The sequence below is a fragment of the Halichoerus grypus genome, chromosome 6 (assembly GCF_964656455.1).
Source record: "Halichoerus grypus chromosome 6, mHalGry1.hap1.1, whole genome shotgun sequence".
NCBI classification, from domain to species: domain Eukaryota; kingdom Metazoa; phylum Chordata; class Mammalia; order Carnivora; family Phocidae; genus Halichoerus; species Halichoerus grypus.
Genome location: NC_135717.1, coordinates 38,929,078 through 38,948,355, shown reverse-complemented (window position 1 = coordinate 38,948,355; position 19,278 = coordinate 38,929,078). Strand labels below are relative to the sequence as shown.

At 55.4% G+C, this 19,278-nt stretch overlaps 1 protein-coding gene, 1 long non-coding RNA gene and 1 other non-coding gene across 15 annotated transcripts; 1 reads left to right on the top strand and 2 right to left on the bottom strand.

Moving 5' to 3' along the window:
* Positions 1-529: 529 nt before the first annotated feature.
* On the bottom strand, positions 530-19,010 carry LOC118530069 (uncharacterized). Of its 3 annotated transcripts, XR_004914451.2 has the most exons (4): positions 18,749-19,007; positions 18,405-18,520; positions 1,496-1,681; positions 530-663 (listed from the first exon to the last, which is right to left on the bottom strand). It is a non-coding gene; the product is annotated as an uncharacterized LOC118530069 (long non-coding RNA). The 3 variants fall into 3 exon arrangements; XR_004914450.2 differs by lacking the exons at positions 530-663; positions 1,496-1,681 and adding an exon at positions 7,498-7,536 and having other exon boundaries at positions 18,196-18,520; XR_004914454.2 differs by lacking the exons at positions 530-663; positions 1,496-1,681 and having other exon boundaries at positions 18,390-18,520; positions 18,749-19,010.
* RAB26 (RAB26, member RAS oncogene family) lies at positions 11,857-17,721 on the top strand. Of its 11 annotated transcripts, none has more exons than XM_036083255.2 (9): positions 11,857-12,161; positions 13,209-13,319; positions 15,666-15,707; positions 15,795-15,861; positions 15,997-16,049; positions 16,362-16,427; positions 16,525-16,581; positions 16,682-16,758; positions 16,863-17,721. In XM_036083255.2, the coding sequence occupies exons 1-9, from the start codon at positions 11,970-11,972 to the stop codon at positions 16,960-16,962; spliced, it is 765 nt and encodes a 254-aa protein (XP_035939148.1). In that variant the 5' UTR covers positions 11,857-11,969; the 3' UTR covers positions 16,963-17,721. The 11 variants fall into 11 exon arrangements, with proteins under 11 accessions (XP_035939148.1, XP_035939150.1, XP_077931088.1 ...); XM_036083257.2 differs by having other exon boundaries at positions 16,512-16,581; XM_078074962.1 differs by lacking the exon at positions 13,209-13,319.
* On the bottom strand, positions 18,626-18,708 carry LOC118530205 (small nucleolar RNA SNORD60). Its single transcript, XR_004914514.1, has one exon. It is a non-coding gene; the product is annotated as a small nucleolar RNA SNORD60 (small nucleolar RNA).
* Positions 19,011-19,278: the final 268 nt, after the last annotated feature.

Below are 19,278 nucleotides of genomic sequence, written 5' to 3'. Positions count from 1 at the left end.
GGCCAGCTCTCAGGAAAGATCCAAGGAAGAACAGGTGGGGTTCCTGTGCAGGCAAAGGCCAGGGATAAACAGGGACTAGGTCGCCTGCCATGTGCTGGCAGTCAAAGGACCCAGAAACAAGCAGAGGATCTCCAGGTGGCCGGGGGGGGGGGGGGTGTTAGTCCAGCTCTGGCAGCTGTGGTCCCTTCTCAGGGCTCAACTCCCACAACGCCCTTTGTCTCCAACTCTGAGCCTCTTGGACTAATTCCCCAGGGGGAAGAGGGAGGGACTGTAGAGCCTGCGAGCCTCTTGGGCTTCAGGAAAGTTTTTATGCAGAGTCACAGAGGGAGTGCTTGGGAACCCAGTTTGGAAACACTGGTATGAGGTCTAAGCCGAGGTGGGGTTGATGGGATGAGGCAGGGGAAGAGGGGAGGAGCCCTAGGACTGGGGAGAGAAGGAGGAGGCTCAGATGTTGCCCTGCCTGGGGGTTGGGTCCCGGGATGGGTGGAGATGCCCTCGGGGAGGAGGCATGTGGAGGGAAAGTTGAGGAGGAGGTTCTGGACGCGTGGCAACTGAGGTCACTTGAGAAGGTGCCCAGAGTGCAACTGAAGCCAGGGTGTGAAGCTGGGAAGGGGTGAGCAGACCTGGGGCAGATGAAAAACTCCAGAGGCAGGGAACCTCATCCTAGAAGAGAAGAAAGAGGGCTGGGAGGGAGTCTGAGCAAGAGCGCCCCAGAGAAGTAGGAGGAAACTGAGGCACAGCATGTGGAGGTCAAGGGAAAGGCTACAGGGGAGAAGCCAGCAGGGGCTTGGGCTACAGGAACAGAGTGGGGGCTGGGGACAGTGCAGCCGCACATCGCCCCTTGGTCCTCCCTCACTGCACAGCCCCACATGTACCCCAACTTGGGGCTTCTAGAACTCTCTACAGCCTCCCACCTCCTAGCCTTTCCCTATGTTGTTCCCTTTGCCTGGAACACTTTTCCATCCCATCCCCATGATTACTCATGCTTGCAGACTCAGCTGAGGTGCCTCCTCCAGGAAGCTTCCCCAGCCCCTATTCTATGTGCTGATTTGCATCACACATTCAGGGTACACATATTTATGAGTTATCTACTGCAGGCAGAACATCTGTCCCCAGGTATGTCAGTGCCCCTACTCCTCAGGGTCATCCTGTCCCTCGATCCTGCCTTGTCACCTGTGCAAAGCTGAAGGCATGGAGTTCACCCATGACCTTTACTGAGGGCACCTTGAGTGGAGGGGTTAGATAGGAAGCCAGATGCCAGCAGGTTGGTGACAAGTGAGGAAGTGTAGACGTGGCATGTGGCCCATTGTTTCTAGAAGCTTAGATGTGAGAGGAAAGAGCAGTGGCAAAGGTTTTTTCTTAATAGTAGAGACTTGAGGTTTCCAGGCTGAGGGAAGAGTGCCAGCAGAGAGGGAGAAGTGAATGAGACAGGGAAAGAGCACAGGGAATGGATCAGTGGTGAGAGCTTCTTGAGAGATGAGAGGAGGAAACTCACATCCTTCACTTCTCCGTCATTCATTCACTGTCTTATTCCACTGAGTCTTCACAACTCTGGGAGCTGGCTACTAGTCCTATTCCCTTTATTGAATGAGGTAATTGGGGTGTCTGGCTGGCTCAGTGGGTGGAGCGTGGGACTCTTGATCTCAGGGTCATGACTTCAAGCCCTGCATTGGGTGTAGAGCTGACATAAAAGAAAAAGAAAAAAATAAATAAGGTTACTAAGCCACAGAAAGGTTAAGAAATTTGCCAGGTCACACAGAAAGTAAGTGGTATTTCTGGGATTATATTTCAAACCTAAGCTTCTAATTCCAGTCAAGTGACAAACTCAAGGGAAGACAGACCCATAAGAAACAGATGCAAAATGAGAAAAACAGATTAATCAAGTCTAAATGAAGTTTTGAAGGTGGTTGTGGAGTACATGCAACTGTTTCTAAAGGATTTCTGAAATAGGACATGTTTAAGCAAGAAATTATCTGGAAATGAAATTCTAGACTATTTCAACAAACAGAGAAAATAAAATGTGCCAAAGATCTTGTTTGATTCAGAGAGGAGGACATTGGAAGCTTCTTTAATTATTGATAAAATAGATTTTAAGATGGGATTTTTAAAAGTTTTTTTTTTTATTTGTTTAAGTAATCTCTGCACCCAATGTGGGGCTTGAACTCACACCCCCAAGATCAAGAGCTGCATGCTCTTCCAGCTGTGCCAGCCAGGCACCCCTTAAAGTTTTTAATTAATAGTTAATGAGGGGTGCCTTGGTGGCTCAGTTGGTTAAGCAACTGGCTCTCGATTTCGGTTCAGGTCATGATCTCAGGGTCGTGAGATGGGGCCCAGCATCAGGCTCCGTGCTGGGCATGGAACCTGCTTAAGATTCTCTCTCTCCCTCTCTCTCTGCCCCTCCCCACCTCTTTCCCTCTCTCCTTCTTAAAAAAACAAAAACAAAAACAAGAAAAAACAGTAAATGATAACTGTTAGCATAAAAGGGAAAATTTGGAGAGGGGGGACACAAGAAGACCTGATCGGCCCAGGAAAGGATTACAAAAGAAAACAATGGATCAATATATTAAACAGAACAGGCAAAACAAGACCAAGCACATAGGTGATCATAATAAATGGAAATTAGTTAAATTTCCCTACTAAAGAACAAGGATTCTCATAATGAGAAGACATACTAAATCCAGGTAAATGCTGTTTTCAGGGACAAAACTAAGACAAATAATAAATAAAGAATAGGAAAATAAAGACATAAAGAAGGTAGGTTGGAGGTTTAATACCAGGAAAATAGAACTAAAGCAAAAGATTTAAAAAAGGAGGGGGGTCCTTCATTTTTACACTGATTAAATTTCTAATTTGTGTAGAATATGTAATGACCCATTGCATTCTCAAAAATAGAACATCAGCATACACAACTAAACTATTAGAAGTACACAAAATTGGGGCACCTGAGTGGTTCACTTGGTTAAGCGTCTGCCTTCAGCTCAGGTCATGATCTCAGGGTCCTGGGATCGAGCTCTGTGTCGGGCTCCCTGGTCAGTGGGGGCCTGCTTCTCCCTCTCTCTCTGCCTCCACTCCCCCTGCTTGTGCGCTCTCTCCCCGCCCCCCTGTCAAATAAATAAATAAAATCTTAAAAAAAAAAAAAATACACAAAAATATTGTGGGAGACTTTTTTACGCCTTCCTTTGAACTTTACAAAGCAAGTAGACAATTTTTTTAAGTCAGTAAAGGTAAAGAGAATTTGAACAGCACAGTTAATACGTTCTATGTTTTGTAACAATATTTTGGCAAGATCAGAGGAAGTGATTAGACAAGCAAGTGGTCTTCGGCAGCACTGTTCTCTAAAATGGCTCTGGGTCCTTTCACCTGCTCACCGCACCACATCTTGAGTCCAGCGGAGGCTCCCTCAAGCCCACCCTATCGCAGGGATGCCCCCCTGAGGAGATGCCTGAAGAGCTGTCTGCAGAGGATATTGGGCCAGGGCAGGGCACCTTGACAATCCAGGTAATTGAAAGGTAAATGTAGAAGCAATGGATCCCTGCATTATCTTAACTGCAGTGATGGTTCCTGGGTGTATACATATGTAAAAACTCACCAAATTGTACACTTTATTTTTTTAAGTTTTATTTATGTAAGTAACCTCTATACCCAACGTGGGGCTCAAACTCATGACCCTGAGATCAAGAGTCATGTGCTCTTCCAAGTGAGCCACCCAGGCGCCCCAAATTGTACATTTAAAATATGTGCAGTTATTGGATATCAATTAGAACTTGATAAAGTTGTTTCTTAAATATCTATGGGGCACCTGGGTGGCTCAGTGGGTTAAGCGTTTGACTTTGGCCGGGGTCATGATCCCAGAGTCCTGGGCTCAAGTCCTGCATCGGGCTTCCTGCTCAGCCGGTAGTCTGCTTCCAACTGAGCCACCAGGCACCCCAATAAATAAAATCTTTAAATATCTAATACTTATAGTGACAAAAAAGCAGGTCACTGGTAGCCAGGGACAAGAGGTAGGAAAAAGGAATTACCACAAAGGGCCATGAGGGAATTTGGGGGGTAATAAAAATGTTTTAGGGGCACCTGGGTGGCTCAGCTGGTTAAGCATCTGCCTTCGGCTCAGGTCATGATCCCAGGGTCCCGGAAACGAGCCCCACATCAGGCTCCCTGCTCATCGGGAAGTCGGCTTCTTCCTCTGCCCCTCCCCTCCTTCATGCTTGCACTCTCTCACCCTCTCAAATAAATAAAATCTTTTTTAAAAAATGTTTTATATCACGAGTATGGTGGTGGTCAAATAATTCTTTATTTGTCAAAACTCAACAAATTGTATAGTTAAAATTAGTGAATGTCATTGTACATAAATTATGCCTCAATTAAGTTGATTTTTAGAGATCTAATCATGTGGAAATTGAAATACCCTCTTTTTTTATCTTTTCTCTCTTTTTTTAATTTTTTTAATGTTATATTAATCACTATATCTTACATTTGGGCAGGGACACCTGGATGGATAAGTCAGTTAAGTGTCTGCTTTCGCCTCAGGTCATGGTCCCTGTGTCCTGGGATCAAGCCCCCTGTGTTGGGCTCTGAGTCTGCTTCTCCCTCTGCCCCTCCCCCCTGCTGTGCTCTAGATGCCCTCTCTGTCTCTCTCAAATGAATAAATATAAAATAAATAAATAAGGGTACCTGGGTGGCTCAGTGGGTTAAGCATCTGCCTTTGGCTGGGGTCATGATCCCAGGGTCCTGGGATCGAGCCTTGCATCGGGCTCTCCGCTCAGCAGGGAGCCTGCTTCTCCCTCTCCCTCTGTGATCTCTCTCACTTTCGCTCTCTCTCCAATAAATGAAAATAAAATCTTTAAATAAATAAATAATTCTTGGGCAAAAAAATCAAAATTAAAATCAGATTGTATAGAAATGAATAGTAATGAGCATACATCTTACCAAATCTGTGGGGTGCAAAGTTATACATGGAGAGAAACTGATAACATCACTTTTTCTATTATTAAGCATGAAAAATCAAGCTAGTTTATAAACTAAGCATTCATGTCAACATTCTAGAAAAACAACTATAAAATAAACCAAAACAAAATAGAAAGAAGAAAACTGAAATCTAAGCACATGTATTAGTTATTTCATGTAGAAACATATGTAAAAACTTACCAAATTATACGCTTTTTTCTTTTTTTAAAGATTTTATTTATTTATTTGAGAGAGAGAGACTGAGAGAGAGAGCACATGAGAGGGGGGAGGGTCGGGAGGGTCAGAGGGAGAAGCAGACTCCCCGCCGAGCAGGGAGCCCGATGCGGGACTCGATCCAGGGACTCCAGGATCATGACCTGAGCTGAAGGCAGTTGCCCAACCAACTGAGCCACCCAGGCACCCTATACGCTTTTTTTCTTTTAAGTTTTATTTTTTTCAGTAATCTCTACACCCAACGTGGGGCTCAAACTCACGACCTTGAGATCAAGAGTCACATGCTCCACTGACTGAGCCAGCAGGGGCCCCAAGAGCATAAATTAAAAAAAAAAAAAAAAGTAGAATGAATTAATAAAATCAAAAGCTATTTTTAATATTTAAGGCTACTAAGATTATGGGGCCCCTGGGTGGCCCAGTCCATTAAGCGTCTGACTCTTGATCTCAGCTCAGGTCTCAATCTCAGGGTCGTGAGTTCAAGCCCCACGTTGAAAAAACAAACAACAACAACAAAAAACCCAAAAGATTTTTAAAAAGAGTCTGCTGGCAAATGTCACTGAGAGATAAAAATAAAATACGAACTGTTACGATTAAGAACACAGGTTTATTCCCAGAAATAGAATTAGAAATTACAAAAGAAAATTACATGCAATTGTTTTAAACTTTTGACATCTAGATAGGATCATTATATGTTAGAACAAGACAAACTATTAAAATTGACTCAGGCAGAAGTAAAAAGCCCAAACAGACCAATCATAAAGGAAGAAATTGAAAACATATCAGAGCCATGCCAGGAAAAGACACTTCATCCAGATCTGATTTGGGGAAAATCTTATCAAATGTGCAAAGATCAGGTAATTGTGACGTTATATGTATTCTTAGAGAACATGGTCACATTTAAGTATATTTAATGCATATTTATGCATAAAGCAACGTATTTAGTATAGCATAATTTGCACATCTAAACAAACTGGATAAAGATAGCACAGGAAAAGGAATCCATCGTCCAGTGATTTTTAGGTCTGTCTCAGCCAAGAACCTTTATTTCAGACAAAATCCCAAAACGCACAACTTGAATGGTGCTGAGGAAGCTGAACAGTGGCTCCCAGACAGATCCAGCTCCTTGTCTCCAGAATCTGTGAATGTGATCTTGCCCGGCAAGACACCTTGCAGGTGTGATTCATTTAAGGGTCTTGAGATGAGGGGTTATCCTGGATGATCCAGTGGGGCCCTAAATGTAATCACAAGTGTCCCTATAAAGGGAGATTTGAACGGCAGACGCAAAGGCCAGTGATTCGGGAAAGGCAAGTTGGAAGGACGTGGCTAAGGAAAGCTGGAGGCCACCAGAAGCTGAAGAGGCAAGGATTCTCCCCAGAAGGAGCCAGACTTGCTTCTGCCCCAGAAGCCTCATTGCGCACCGTGACCTCCTGCGTGTAGGAGAACACATTCGGGCTGTTCTGCAGTGACACCAGGTTTGTTGTAGATATTTGTCACGGCAGCCACGGGAGACTCATACCTACGGTCACCACTACCAAACCTAATAACGGTTACCCCCGGGGGGGGGACAGGGTCAGGGTGGAACAAGGACTTTTATTCTTGCCTTTACCTTTTGTGTTGTTGACATGCCCCCCCAAAATCATATATCACTTTCATAACCAAGGAAAAAGGGAGAGAGGATGCAAGCGGAGAACTTGGCCCCGGGCAGGAGCAGCCAGGGCTGGGACTTCAGCAGTTGTCATAGTTACCGGGGCATCCCTTTTATGCCTTTACACCTGTGCCTCCCCTGCAAAGCTGCCCGGAGAGCCTGGAGCCAGGAGGCGGCTGGGCTGCTCTGTGCTCCTCCGGCCAGAGGTCTCGCCCACCGGGGCCTCACTGCAGAGCAACGCCACCCACCCCTGCCCCGGGCGGGCTCTCTGGCAGGCACATTTTGCATCCTGAGACCACCAGGAGCACTCGGGTGTGAGTGCCTGAGCTGCCGTGGGAAGGAAAGCCCGAGGGCAGATCTTGCGGGCACATCTGCAAGGAAACAACCCACTGCCCCAGCCCTCACACAATAGTCCCTTCCCCACGGAGGCAGGGGCGGACACCCACCCCTTACCACCTGCCCAGGAGGGCCTCAGTGCCGCAAAGGTGAGTGCTCGGCAGGTGGGGTGTGTCCTGGCAGGAACAGGACACCCGGTGTGGCCCCTGTGCACGTGGGGGGGGAGGGGGCGAGCACACCTCTGACATCAGCTGTTTCCCGGGGTGACTCTTTCTTCTCTCTCCTGGGTGGAGGTCCAATTCCGAGCTGCGGCGGTTCCTCTCTGCAGTCTCTATAGCAACGTTCACGTGGATTTCATAGAACATAAGGTATTGGAGCTGGAAGGGACCTCAGAGATCAGCTCCTCCTGCCCCCTCGTTTCAGGGAGAGGGGAGTGGGTCTAGAGACACCACACTCCCGGGGTCCCCCAGCACGCCCGGGATCCAGCGGGGGGCCTCTGCCTGCTGGCACATTCCTGGCCAGGGTCCTGCCAGCTGTCTGAGATCACAGACAGCTGAATTCCCTAGGACTGATGTATGGGAGGTGCTCTGGGGTCGCAAGGCTTGGGAGCTTCACCACTCCCCCCTTACTAACAGACCCCTGAAGTCCAGCCTAGCCCCGTCCTGCTCGGTCTCTCCATTCAGTGCTTCGTGGAGGCAGGCTGGGTGCTGTCCTCAGGAGGCCCAGAGGCTGGGGCTGAGGCCGGGCAGCCCCCAGAGGAACCACTGGAGAGCAAATGTCAGTGTCCACGTGAGTGGAGCGAGAATTGGGGGTGGGAGGGGCCAGGGAAGGCTACCTGCCTGGGGGAGGGGGGGCTCCAAGCAGAGCCCGGAAGGTCAAGAAGACTCTCACCCCTGCCTGAGCCCGCGTGGCTTGAGCACCATGGCCCTGTGGGTGAGTAGTATGTGGGGGTAAAGCTGGCCCACTTGGAAAGTGGGGCTCCAGAGAGAGACAGCCTCAGGCCAGAGATCCTAGAGGGTTGTTGTGTCTGGGACTCATTGCACACGTCACTCTAGGACCAAGGGGCCAGGCCCCCAGAAGGGCAAGTCAGAAGGCAGCGTACAGGAGCTGGGGTCCCCAGGCCTGCGAAGGCACCTGGAATGGGGGCCACCAGAGGGGCTGGGGTGAGCATCCAGAGTGAGGCAGGAAGAGATATGCGGTTGCTCCAGCTCTTTGCTGAAATATGGGTACATGCAGACCTCTGCCCGTCCAGCGGGGCCAGGCCTATGCCGGGAGGGTTGAGGGCCGTGGGCACCCCCCTCCCGCTGCACTCTAGCTCAGCCTGACAATCCAGGCGTCCCAGGGCCAGCCACGGCCACCCTCCTGACCTTTCCCACCAAACTGGCCCTTTTCCTCCCCCTTGCGGGCAGCCTGGTCTAGTTATCTGTTGCTGTGTAAACAAAAAATGCCCCCAGTGCTCCTGAATCTGCAGTTTGGGCTGGGCTCAGTGCGGACAGCTATTTCTACTCTGCACGGAACCCACCAGGACCAGAGCGCCAACCGCCAGGATGACTTCCTGGGTGGCGAGTGGATTCCTCTCCACCTGGGATTCCTCACAAGGCTATTTGGGCTTTCTCACAGTATGGCAGCCGGGTTCCAAGAATGAGTGTTCCAGGAGACAGGAAGTAGGGGTTGCCCGTCTGTAGGGCCTAGGTCCAGAAATGGACACAGGGTCCCTTCTGCCATATGTATTGGTCAGAGCAATCACAGAGCTGGAGGTAGGGGACAGAGGCCTTCCTGCCCGATTGGGAGGGGCAGCAAAGAACTTGCTGTCCGTAATGGACCTCAACACTCCACTGTCTCTGCCCCAGGGGCCTCTCTTTGCCTCACCCCCAGGCCTGCAGATTCTGTATTTCTGGGAGGTCTCCTTGTCCCTGTTCCCTCCCCCCTGGTTACTGCCACCCCCTCAACTCACGTCCCTGTCTACAGGCTGCACCATGCTCCTGCCTCTTCACCCCCTCTACAGGACACCAGGCTCCCACCTCCTACAGCCCCTGTAGCAGTATCCTCTGCTGCTCTGCTCAGGAACCATGCATGGCTGCCTACTTCTGGCCGAACAATTTCCAAGCTCCTAGGCTAAACATTCAAATTCACTTTAGAATCTAGCCCCCTCCTGTCTTACCACCTGGATTTCCTCCAAGCAACCGGATCACACTTTGGCCTCTTCTGCTCAAAATGCCCACCTACTAGCACTCTGAGCTTGCACGTATTCATTTCCTCTACCTAGCAAGTGTGTCTGTCTCCTCTCCTGTTGGACTCCTGTTCAACCTTCAGAGCCCGAGCAAATGCCCCTCCCCCACAGAGCCCGGCTCTCGCTATTTGATTATACTAGCCTTGCCTCACTGCACGTTGCGACACAGTCTGCCTTATCCTTGTTAGCAATGACGTGTCCTCCTGAAGTGGGGCCCATTCCTAACTCATATTTCTTTCACCGATTTAGTAAGTTTATTGAGGCCTGCAGCCAGCTGCCAGGGATACGGCAGTGACCAAGACAAGCTGCTTCCTGTACCCAGAGAACTTACATTCCCGAGAGTGAGACAGATGGCAAACGGAGGAACCAAGGGACATAATGATCAAAGATTAGGAGGACGGCTGGAAGGCAAGAGAGGCAAGAAGAATGCATGATCCAGAGACCTAGAACGCTCTCCTTTTGAAAGAAATCAGAGACCTGGGTTTTTACATATATTCTCCTAATTTTAAAGGTTTCAAGGTCAAGTATTTCTCCTCTGCTGCTTTCAGCTTTCCTCCCCTCCTGGCTCCCCACTCTCTCTTCCTGGTTACCCCATTAGCACTAGCCCCCACCCTGGACTCAGCTGCCTTACCTAGAGCCCCCACCCCTAGGGGACCCAAACTCCTTTCTGGTTTCCCTTGGGCAACAGCTGACAGGAGGAAATAGGGAGCCCCTTGCCTGGGACCCTGGGGTCAGTGGGCATGGGCTGAGAGTCTGGGCCAGCCACCCTGAAATTGGCCTCCTGGAGCATAGGACACCTGGAGTCCCCAGGGCCCCAGCAGCGGGAGCTCAACACCCCTACCCCAAGCCCCTCGATCCACACATCTGGGCATTGGTCTGGAAGAAGCAGGGGTCCCGAGGAGCGAGACAAGAAAGGAGGCCAGGGGCCCCTCAGAGGGCTTCCTCAGGTTTGTCCCCCAGCTCTGACAGGGCCTTGAGGGACGGGTCTCCGGAGGACTCCCGTACCAGCACTGCCATGGGACAGTTTATGTTCTCTGGAGTCAGAGTTCCCAGGTACAAATCCTGGCTCTGTCACTTTCTAGCCTGGTGACCTTGGACAGCTCTCGTCCCCTCTCTGGGCCTCAGTTTTCCCACCTGATCACTGGGGATCCTAGCACTACCCACCTCACAGGATAGTTTCGAGGATGCTTATGCCTGCCACACAACGACACTCAAGACAAGGCAGTTTCCCACAGCCTCTCCCATGCAGGGCCCTGCCAGAGCCTCTTGGGGCATCCCTGTGTTTTCCCAGACCGCTGAGCCGTATAGGCAGCTTCTGCCCATTATCATTATTTGGGCTCTGGGAACTGGAAGCGGGGAGGGCTCAGGCCTCTGAAGGGGCTAGGGTCCATGCGACAGCTATCACATCCTGGGGGACAGCCAGGCCATGCCTCCACTGCCACAGGAGTAAGGAGCAGAGGCTGATCCCAGAAGCACTGCGTTTCTGCCTACACTCGCTGCCCCCAAGCCCCAGCTGAGGGGTATCTTGGCTCACCACTCCCAGGGTCCCATGATCATCTCAGCCTTATGCTCAAACCCCAGAGAATCCTGGGGGGAGACAGAGAGTCCAGGGGGAGGTGTCAGGCTCTGGAGACTGGTCTGCCAGGGACCAGCATGGGGTTGGGACAGTCAGCACTGGGCCTCCTTGGGGCCAGAACCTGGCACCAGAAGGCCGAGGGGCTAGCCACCTCCTCCTCCTGGACCCCTGAGGGCAGAGCCCCAGGGGAGGGGCCACTCAGAGTGCTTGCTGCAGCTGTAACTTGGATTTCCCTTTACCCAAGGATCCTGGGGATTCAGCCCAGCGGGCAGAAGCTGCGGGGGAGAGGGCCCTGCCGCTCTCAAGTGTTAGCTTATCCTGCCGCTGGTAACCAGCTGTCAGCTGAGCCCTGTGTGCTCCGAGCGCCCGGGTTTGTTTGCCTGCCCTAAGGGGAGGAGGGGGGGCACAGCAGGCCAGGTGGCATCTCTGGCTGAGAAGGGACAGAAACCCAGGGTGTCCACCCCATGCAGTCCCACTGCCTCAGCGCCCCCTTCTCGGGGCACTCTCCCCGCCCCAACCCCGTCCCAGGCCCGGAGACCATCTCGCGAGGGTCACTGGGCAAGGGGCAGTGCAGGGAGGGGTGTTGTACAGCGCGCGGGGAAGCGACAGGCCCACCACCCCACGGAGGTGGCCACGGTGCGGGGTCGCGGGGTCGCGGGGCCTGGGGCAGGGCAGGAGCTCCCCGCACCAGGCAGAGCGCGCCCACCTCGCGCACCTAGGGCAGTGCCGGGGCCTCGTGACCCCGCCCCCGGGCGGCCGGCTCATTTGCATGCCCCCGCCCCAGCGCGGCCATTGGCGGCGGCGGCGGGAGGCCGGGCCTGAGTGGCTGCGGGCTGTGGGGCGCGGGGGCGGGGCGGCGGGGAGCAGGGCGCCGGGGATGCCGCCGCCGCCGCTGCCGCTGCCGCGGGACGGGTTCGGGTCCGCGTCGCGCTCCGCGAGCGCAGGGAGCAGGGCGGCCCGGGGCGCGGCGGCTGCAGCGGGAGCTCCCTGAGCGCCCGCCCGCCATGTCCAGGAAGAAGACCCCCAAGAGCAAGGGGGCCAGCGCGCCCGCTGCCTCCGCGCTGCCCGCCGCCAACGGGTCCCGGCCGGCGCGCCCTGGGATTGCGCGCCCTGGCCCCCAGGTGCGGCCCAACGGGCCCCCGCAGCCCGGCCGGCCCTCGCTTGGCGGCGGCGACTTCTACGACGTCGCCTTCAAGGTGAGCCGGCCCCCACCCCATGCAAGCGCAGCAGGTGGCGCGCGGCCTGAGCCGAGCGGGGAGGGGTCCGGGAGGGGACTGAGGGCCCGGCGGACCCTGGGCGGGAAGCCCGCCCGAGCGGCACCCTGCGGCTCGCACGGCGGGCACCGCGCATCGCATACACACACAGCTGTCAGACCCGGATTTCAGATACCCAACAGCTGGCAAGCCCTGCCCCCTAACGCCCCAGCTGGCAGGGCCGGACAAGGGGTCCCGAACCTGGCAGGTGCTCCGTCCCCGCTCCCTAATGGCCCCGCGCTCACCCGGGCCCCAGTCTCACCATTTCCCATATGCTGCCTTCCCTCACCCCCAGGGTCTGTGGGTCTCCTCTTTTTTGGGGGGAAGGGGGAGACTAAGAAGAGGTTTACCAGTTGGGTGGGGAACACTGGGGCCTCCTTCAGGCCTAGGCAGAAGCCTGTGGATTGTGGAGGGGTTGTCCAGACTGTCTTTGGGTTTTGGAGCCTTTGACAGCAGGCTGGGGGAGGGGTGGACGAGGGGGAGGCCTGATAGCCTCCTCTGGGTCCCCAGACCTGACCTAGGCCTTCTCAGGCCAAGATTTGACCTCATGTGGCAAATTCCTCCAGAATCTTACTGGGATTAGAAGAAGCCCCCTGGCACAGAGACCCCTACAGGCTTCCCCGAAGGTCTCCAGCCACCAACCTCCAGACTCCACTCCCCACCAAGCCCCAAATGCTCCCCTTCCAGATCAAGCATGGTGTCCAGGGTCTGGGGGTGGGGTTAGGTAGGGCCCTGGATGGAGGCAGCTGCCCCCACTCCCCATTAAGTGAGATGGGCCGGTGTTCAAGAGAAAGGGGACCGAACCTTCTGGAGGTGGAAGCTGGAGGTCCAGCCGGCAGGGACCGTAGCTATCCTGTCTTGCCTGCAGGCCTGGGACAGTTCGTCCACTCCTGACCAGGCCAGCTCAGGGAAGACCAGACACCCCTCTGGGTGGGCCAGCACCTCGGTCCCCTCTGTCCCTAACACCTCGGACCCTCCTGTTCGCCCCAGGTCATGCTGGTGGGGGACTCGGGCGTGGGGAAGACCTGCCTGCTCATGCGCTTCAAGGATGGGGCCTTCCTGGCAGGGACCTTCATCTCCACTGTGGGCATCGACTTCCGGGTGAGAGGGGAGGCTGATGTCCTCAGCACTAAGCTGACCCAGCCATGCCCTGGGCCCCCCGCACCAGCTCACGGAGTTCTCACAACACCCCTGGGCAGCTGGCTCTCCATTAGCCCTGGACACCTCCTGTCTGGACTACTTGGCACTCAGGGTCAGGGTGGTCGAGGGGGTATGCCTTAACCACCAAAATGCCCATCTCCTTACACCCTAAGGATCCTGGAGACAGGTGATGGCTGCATGTGACTGAAGCAGGCATAGCACTCCTATGCCTGGGGCTGTACTCTGTGCCTCAGGGTGGGTGGGCCGGGTGCCCCAGGGGGTGGCCGTCAGAGGGAACTCAAGGCCCATGTTCCCTTGGGAGGCTAACATCACTGCCCCACGGTACACAGGTGCCAGGCAGCCTGCCAAGGACCTAAGAGAGAAGTGGCTGTGGGGCATACCCCCCCTCTGGGAGCTGGGGGGGGGGTGTCCCTGCCCTTGGGTGAGGGAGCTCACAGTAAATGCTCCCACCTGGCTGTTCCCCCCTGCCAGAGCCCCCTCCCACATTGCCCCCAACAGGAGGGCTGTGTCCCTGGGGTTTTGGGGCGGGGGGAGTGCACCTGGATTTGGGGGCTCCCCATACCCCCTGGCACCCTAATAGCCTGTGGGGTCAGCAGGGAATGATAAGGGCCACAGCAGCCGCGCCCCCACCTCTACCCACCAGTCTAAATTCTGAGTGCCTTGCCAAGGCGCTGGTGTGTTCTAGACAAATCCCAAATTTGCATTTTTCTCACCCTTTAATTAGACCCAGTTGGCGGGAGGCTGGGAGGGAGGCCCATTCTGGGAACAGGAAAGGGGGCTCCCTCCAGGCTAGGGAGCCATTATTTACCCTGCTTGGGGGTCCAGGTCCCCTCAAGTCTTCTGAGATGAAGTAAGGGTTCAGGTGCCAGAAAGGGACAGTTTAGGCCCTGGACAGGTGGTCCCTTGCCTGTTTTGGCCCCACCTTCCCCCTTCTCACCTCCCTCTTGGCTCTGGGGCAGGTGGTGAGGGAGGTGAGGCTGCTCGGTTCACACCCCTGTTCAAGGGTGCCAGTGAAGGCGGGGTGTCCTCCCCAGCCTCCTCTCAGCCTGGCAGATGGCTGTACCATTGGTTCCTGGGAGACCCAGAAGCACCCTGACAGCAGGAGCTTGGGGAAGAGGGAGGCGGTGTGGTCCCAGCTGCCAGGGCCTGAGGCTACCAGGCCCCCAACCCCCACCCCAGCAGATGAGAACCGTGGGGTTGGGGCACTCCCTGCCACTAGTCCTGAGCTGGGAGGGCCTGCCAGGGGACCATTACCAGCAAACAGTCAATGAGCACCCGCTGTGTACCAGGCCGAATTCCGGGTTCTGTGGTTACTGCACTGGGTCCTGTCCTCAGGGAGCTGTTGTCCCAGCAGTAAGAGAGGCTTCTAAATTGGAGCAAGCGTTTAGCTCTCATCCTGGGCCAGATACAGTTCTCAGTGCTTTGTACGTAGTAGCTCATAAAGCCATTGAAGCAGCCATGTGATGGGCACCCTGGTTATCTCCCTTTGTGGATGGGGAAACCGAGGCACAGAATGTTAGTAATGGGCCTGGGGTTACACCACGATAACTTCACAGAAGTCATGCGGGTGGCTCTGGGCAAAAGGAGCATCACGTGTAGAGCTGTGAGGAGCTGATGCCTGTCAGAGGGGCTGGGGCAGGGCCTCCGCAGTCTGCGAGGGTACAGGGAGAGATGTGCGTGGTGAACCTGAGCTGGCAAGGGGGTGCAGGGAAGCTGACTAGGGCTAGGCGCCAGGGGGAGGCAGGGCAGGGAGGAGGGGGGAGGGCCGGAGCAACAGGACTCAGTGACTGACTGGGCTGGGTGGTGGCAAAAGGCCTTTGAGGGCGGTAGGGCCGTGTGCCAGGCCTCCGAGGTGGACAGAGAAAGAGCACACATGGCCCAGAACTGGACACGGCTGCCCTTGGAGGGCAGCAGCCTGCAAGTCCATGAGGATGGTCATCTGAGTGGGAGAGGGGCTTGGGCATCATCACTAGGTGGGGCTCACCAGGGGGAGGTGTAGGAGGCACGGGGGTGGGGAGAGCTGGGCGGATCCCAGGACTTGGGTTTAAGGTGAAAGGTTACCTGCAGGTACAGGGAGGTGAAGTGGTCAGACGAGGAGAACCAGGAGGTGGGCATCGGGGACAGAACCCAGCCAGCTGAGGGGCAGACAGGATGAGTGAATTTGGGGGCGTGCCAGGGGCAGCTCAAGCTCAGGCTCGGTCCTGGCCTGCACTGCGGGAGCCCCCCACCAGGGGGCAGCACTGTCCTAGCTGCTGGGCTCAGCAGAGCTGGCTGGTTGTCTTTCAGAACAAAGTTCTGGATGTGGATGGCATGAAGGTGAAGCTGCAGGTGAGAGGTGGGGGGCGGGGGCGGGGGCGGGGGCGGTGAGGGGAAGGGACCAGCAGCCCTGACTCCGGGCTGTGCCTGTCGCTGCAGATCTGGGACACAGCTGGCCAGGAGCGGTTCCGCAGCGTCACCCACGCTTACTACCGCGACGCCCACGGTGAGCTTGTGGGCGCGGGACGCCAGCCCCAGGAAGCGGAGGCTGTGCTCCGTGGGTGCCCTGGGAGTGAGCATGGCAGGCCGGCTGGAGGCTGTGGGCGCCAGGAAGCTGTCCTCACTGGCCCTCTGCCCCCAGCGCTGCTACTGCTCTATGATGTCACCAACAAGGCCTCCTTTGACAATATCCAGGTCAGTGGTTCCCTCCTGGTGGTGGGGCAGGCCGGGGGGCGTTAGGGTCCCAGAGGCCGGAGGACCCCACTGACAGCAGGGAACGGTGGCCCCTCTGGCGGCTCAGGTTGCCTGTGAGCTGGATGGGGTCTGGGGACCTTCCAGCTCCGTCCAACACCTTGGATAAGGTACTCCGCCTCGCACGGGGACCACTACTTCTGGGCCCCTCCCGTTAGCCAGAGCCACACAGGCCCTCTGTGCCGTGTGGCCTGGAGGGACAAGGGGTACGCAGGAGTGCCAGCCTCTAGGCTGGTCTCAGCTTCTCCCCCACAGGCCTGGCTGACCGAGATCCAGGAGTATGCCCAGCATGACGTGGTGCTTATGCTGCTGGGGAACAAGGTGAGCGCCCCAGCCCCCCTTCTCCTCCCTAGCTCTACAGGGGGGGTGAGGGAGCGGGCAAGCCCTGGGCCAGCTCTCACCAAGACCCCTGTGCCAGGTGGACTCTGCCCAGGAGCGTGCGGTCAAGAGGGAGGATGGGGAGAAGCTGGCCAAGGTGAGCCAGGGTAGGGTGGGTGGCCAGGGGTGTCCCTGGGGTTGCAGGACTTGGGCTATCCCCACCAGGCTGCCACCTGGCTGCCACCAGCTGTTTGCAGGAGTACGGGCTGCCCTTCATGGAGACCAGCGCCAAGACAGGCCTCAATGTAGACTTGGCCTTCACAGCCATTGCAAAGTAAGTCCTGGCAGTCACCAAAAGACCCCACCCCTAGACCTGGAGTCTGAATCTCCTTGCTGGGGTAGAAGCCACTCTGTTCCATGGTCACCCCTGCCCCACAGGGAGTTGAAGCAGCGCTCCACGAAGGCCCCCAGTGAACCCTTCAGGCTGCAAGACTATGTCAAGAGGGAAGGCCGAGGAGCCTCCTGCTGCACACCCTGAACCTGGGAGGGCCCTGCAAGGCTGGATGGAGGCTTTACAGGGACTCCTGGATTTAGTCATCCCGCAGTCAATCCCAGGGTGTCCGATCCTGGATCTCCCAGATGGAGCCTTGCCTTTCCCGGAGCCTCAGGCCCAACAGGCCTCAAGGAGCCAGTGGGTCTGCACCCCCCTTCACCTGCTGCTGCCTGAGGGCCTTGAAGGAAAAGCAAGGTCTCCAGTACAGGAGGGGGCACCTCACAATGTACAGCCCACGTGGGGCACTCTGCTGCCCCCTCCTGGACACGCCCAGCTTGCAGGCTGGGCCACCGTTCCAGCACATGTACCGTGCCTAACCCCTTAGAGAAAGCCATGTCTTCAGCTGCACACGCTGCCCAGGCAGGGAAAGGGAGGACTCCTGCCCGTGCCTGGGACCGAGGGCTTCACCGCAAACCATACCATGCATTTGTGCCCCAAGGATCAGAGCCACCTGCTCCCCGCTCACACGCTAGGAGACTCTGGTTCCAGCATCAACAGGGTCTTCCTTTCATGCTCCCTTGGAGGATGCCAAGGTTGTGGCTTTGTAAGAGACGAACAGCATGTGGGAAATCACAGAAATGTCAGGGAAACTAGAACTGCCAGCCCCACCGAGGCCTGTGCTTAGTGAGGTCAAGCCAGGGGGCTGGTAGTACACTTCACGTTGTTGTACTCAAATCCTGAAGTCCGTCTTTAGATTAAGAGCCTTTGTTTTCAGTCCTAGTGAATAAAGTTGTGTTTTCTGGACTGCCTCTCTCTTCTGTTCAAAGAAATCCCCCTTTGGGCCCCTCGGCAAAGTACGGATCATCTTTAACACTCGGAGGGTGGCACCCCCCCCCCCGCTGTAACTAGGTTGCTTGGAACCCCAATGGTGTCTAGGGAGCATGGGGGAGCCTAGGTGATTCATGTCCACTCCCCCCAAGACACAATGGAATAAAAAAACAGTGCTCCATGGCCCACTAGTGAAGAATTAAGAGTTCCTGGGACGCCTGGGTGGCTCAGTCAGTTAAGCAACTGCCTTCAGCTCAGGTCAGGATCCCAGGGTCCTGGGATCGAGTCCCGCATCAGGCTCCCTGCTCTGCGGGGAGCCTGCTTCTCCCTCTGCCTCTGCGTCTCTCATGAATAAATAAATCTTAAAAAAAATTCTCTATCTCCCTCTGCTCCTCCTCCTAATAAATAAATAAACCTTAAAAAAAAAATTATTAAGAGTTCCTGACCTACCCAAGGCACAGGCCAAAAAACCCCAGTATTTTTGGCCTTATATGGAAATATGGAGAAGGCAGTTCCAACAGTGGGGAAGTCACCGGACGAACATCCATCTTCCTCTGCCCTGTCCCAAGACTACCCGGGGTTGAGCCAGTGCTCCCATGGGGTCCTATGGGATGCAGACATGTGTGAAAAGAAAGACACCTGCATTCCAATCAACTCACCACTTTTGCTTTATTGCTCAGCGCTTCCCAGACCGACACGGGCTCCCGCCTTACCACCAGGCCTCCGGGCTGACGTCGACTCACGTTCACGGCCTCTGGCCGGGTCACCCACCGCCCTGGAAGGCAGACAGCGCCACAATGTAGACAAAAGCCCACCCCCATTTCGGAAAAGATAGTTTCGCACCCAGCCGCCCCCGCCCCCGTCATGGGGGCGCACCCTGAAGCCTCAGTCTTGCAAAATAATCAGACTGCGTGTGCAGTTTTCATACGAGGTGTCAGAAATAAAAGCAACTCATCACAGGCTCGAAGCTGCCTAGGGGAGAGCAGGCCCGGCCCAGCCTTACCTGCCGGGAGATGGAGGTCTGGAGGTTCGGGCTTCTCCGACCCAACGAGGGGGTGGGGGTGGGGAGGGCGGAGCAAAAAACATGAACAACACCGAGGCGGAAGAGGGCCAGGCGGGCCTGCAGACTTGGGGGACCCCCTCAAACCCACTCGGGGCCCAGGGCGCCCATGACCTTGGTGTATGGCACCAGCAAAAGCAAACACGCCAGACCCGCACTCGATCCCAAAAGAATGGAGGGCGCAAGGCTCAAGCTTTTATAGAAACTGCCCTACCACTGCGATTGGGCCATCCTGGCGGAAGTACCCTCTCCCCTTGCCGCTGATACGCTCCGTCTCCCGGACCCGACCCGCGAAGCTTCTCCTTTTCGCAACGGGCCATAAAACGTCACCCTGAGCGACAGCTGCACATAACCAATCAGACTCCGACCTGCAACATAGAGTGATTCTAAAGCTGCCAATCCCGCCCCGCGACGTCGAAGCCGCCGGAAGTCGTAGTTTCTGAGGAGCCGCGCGTGAGGCAGCCGGCCGGGCA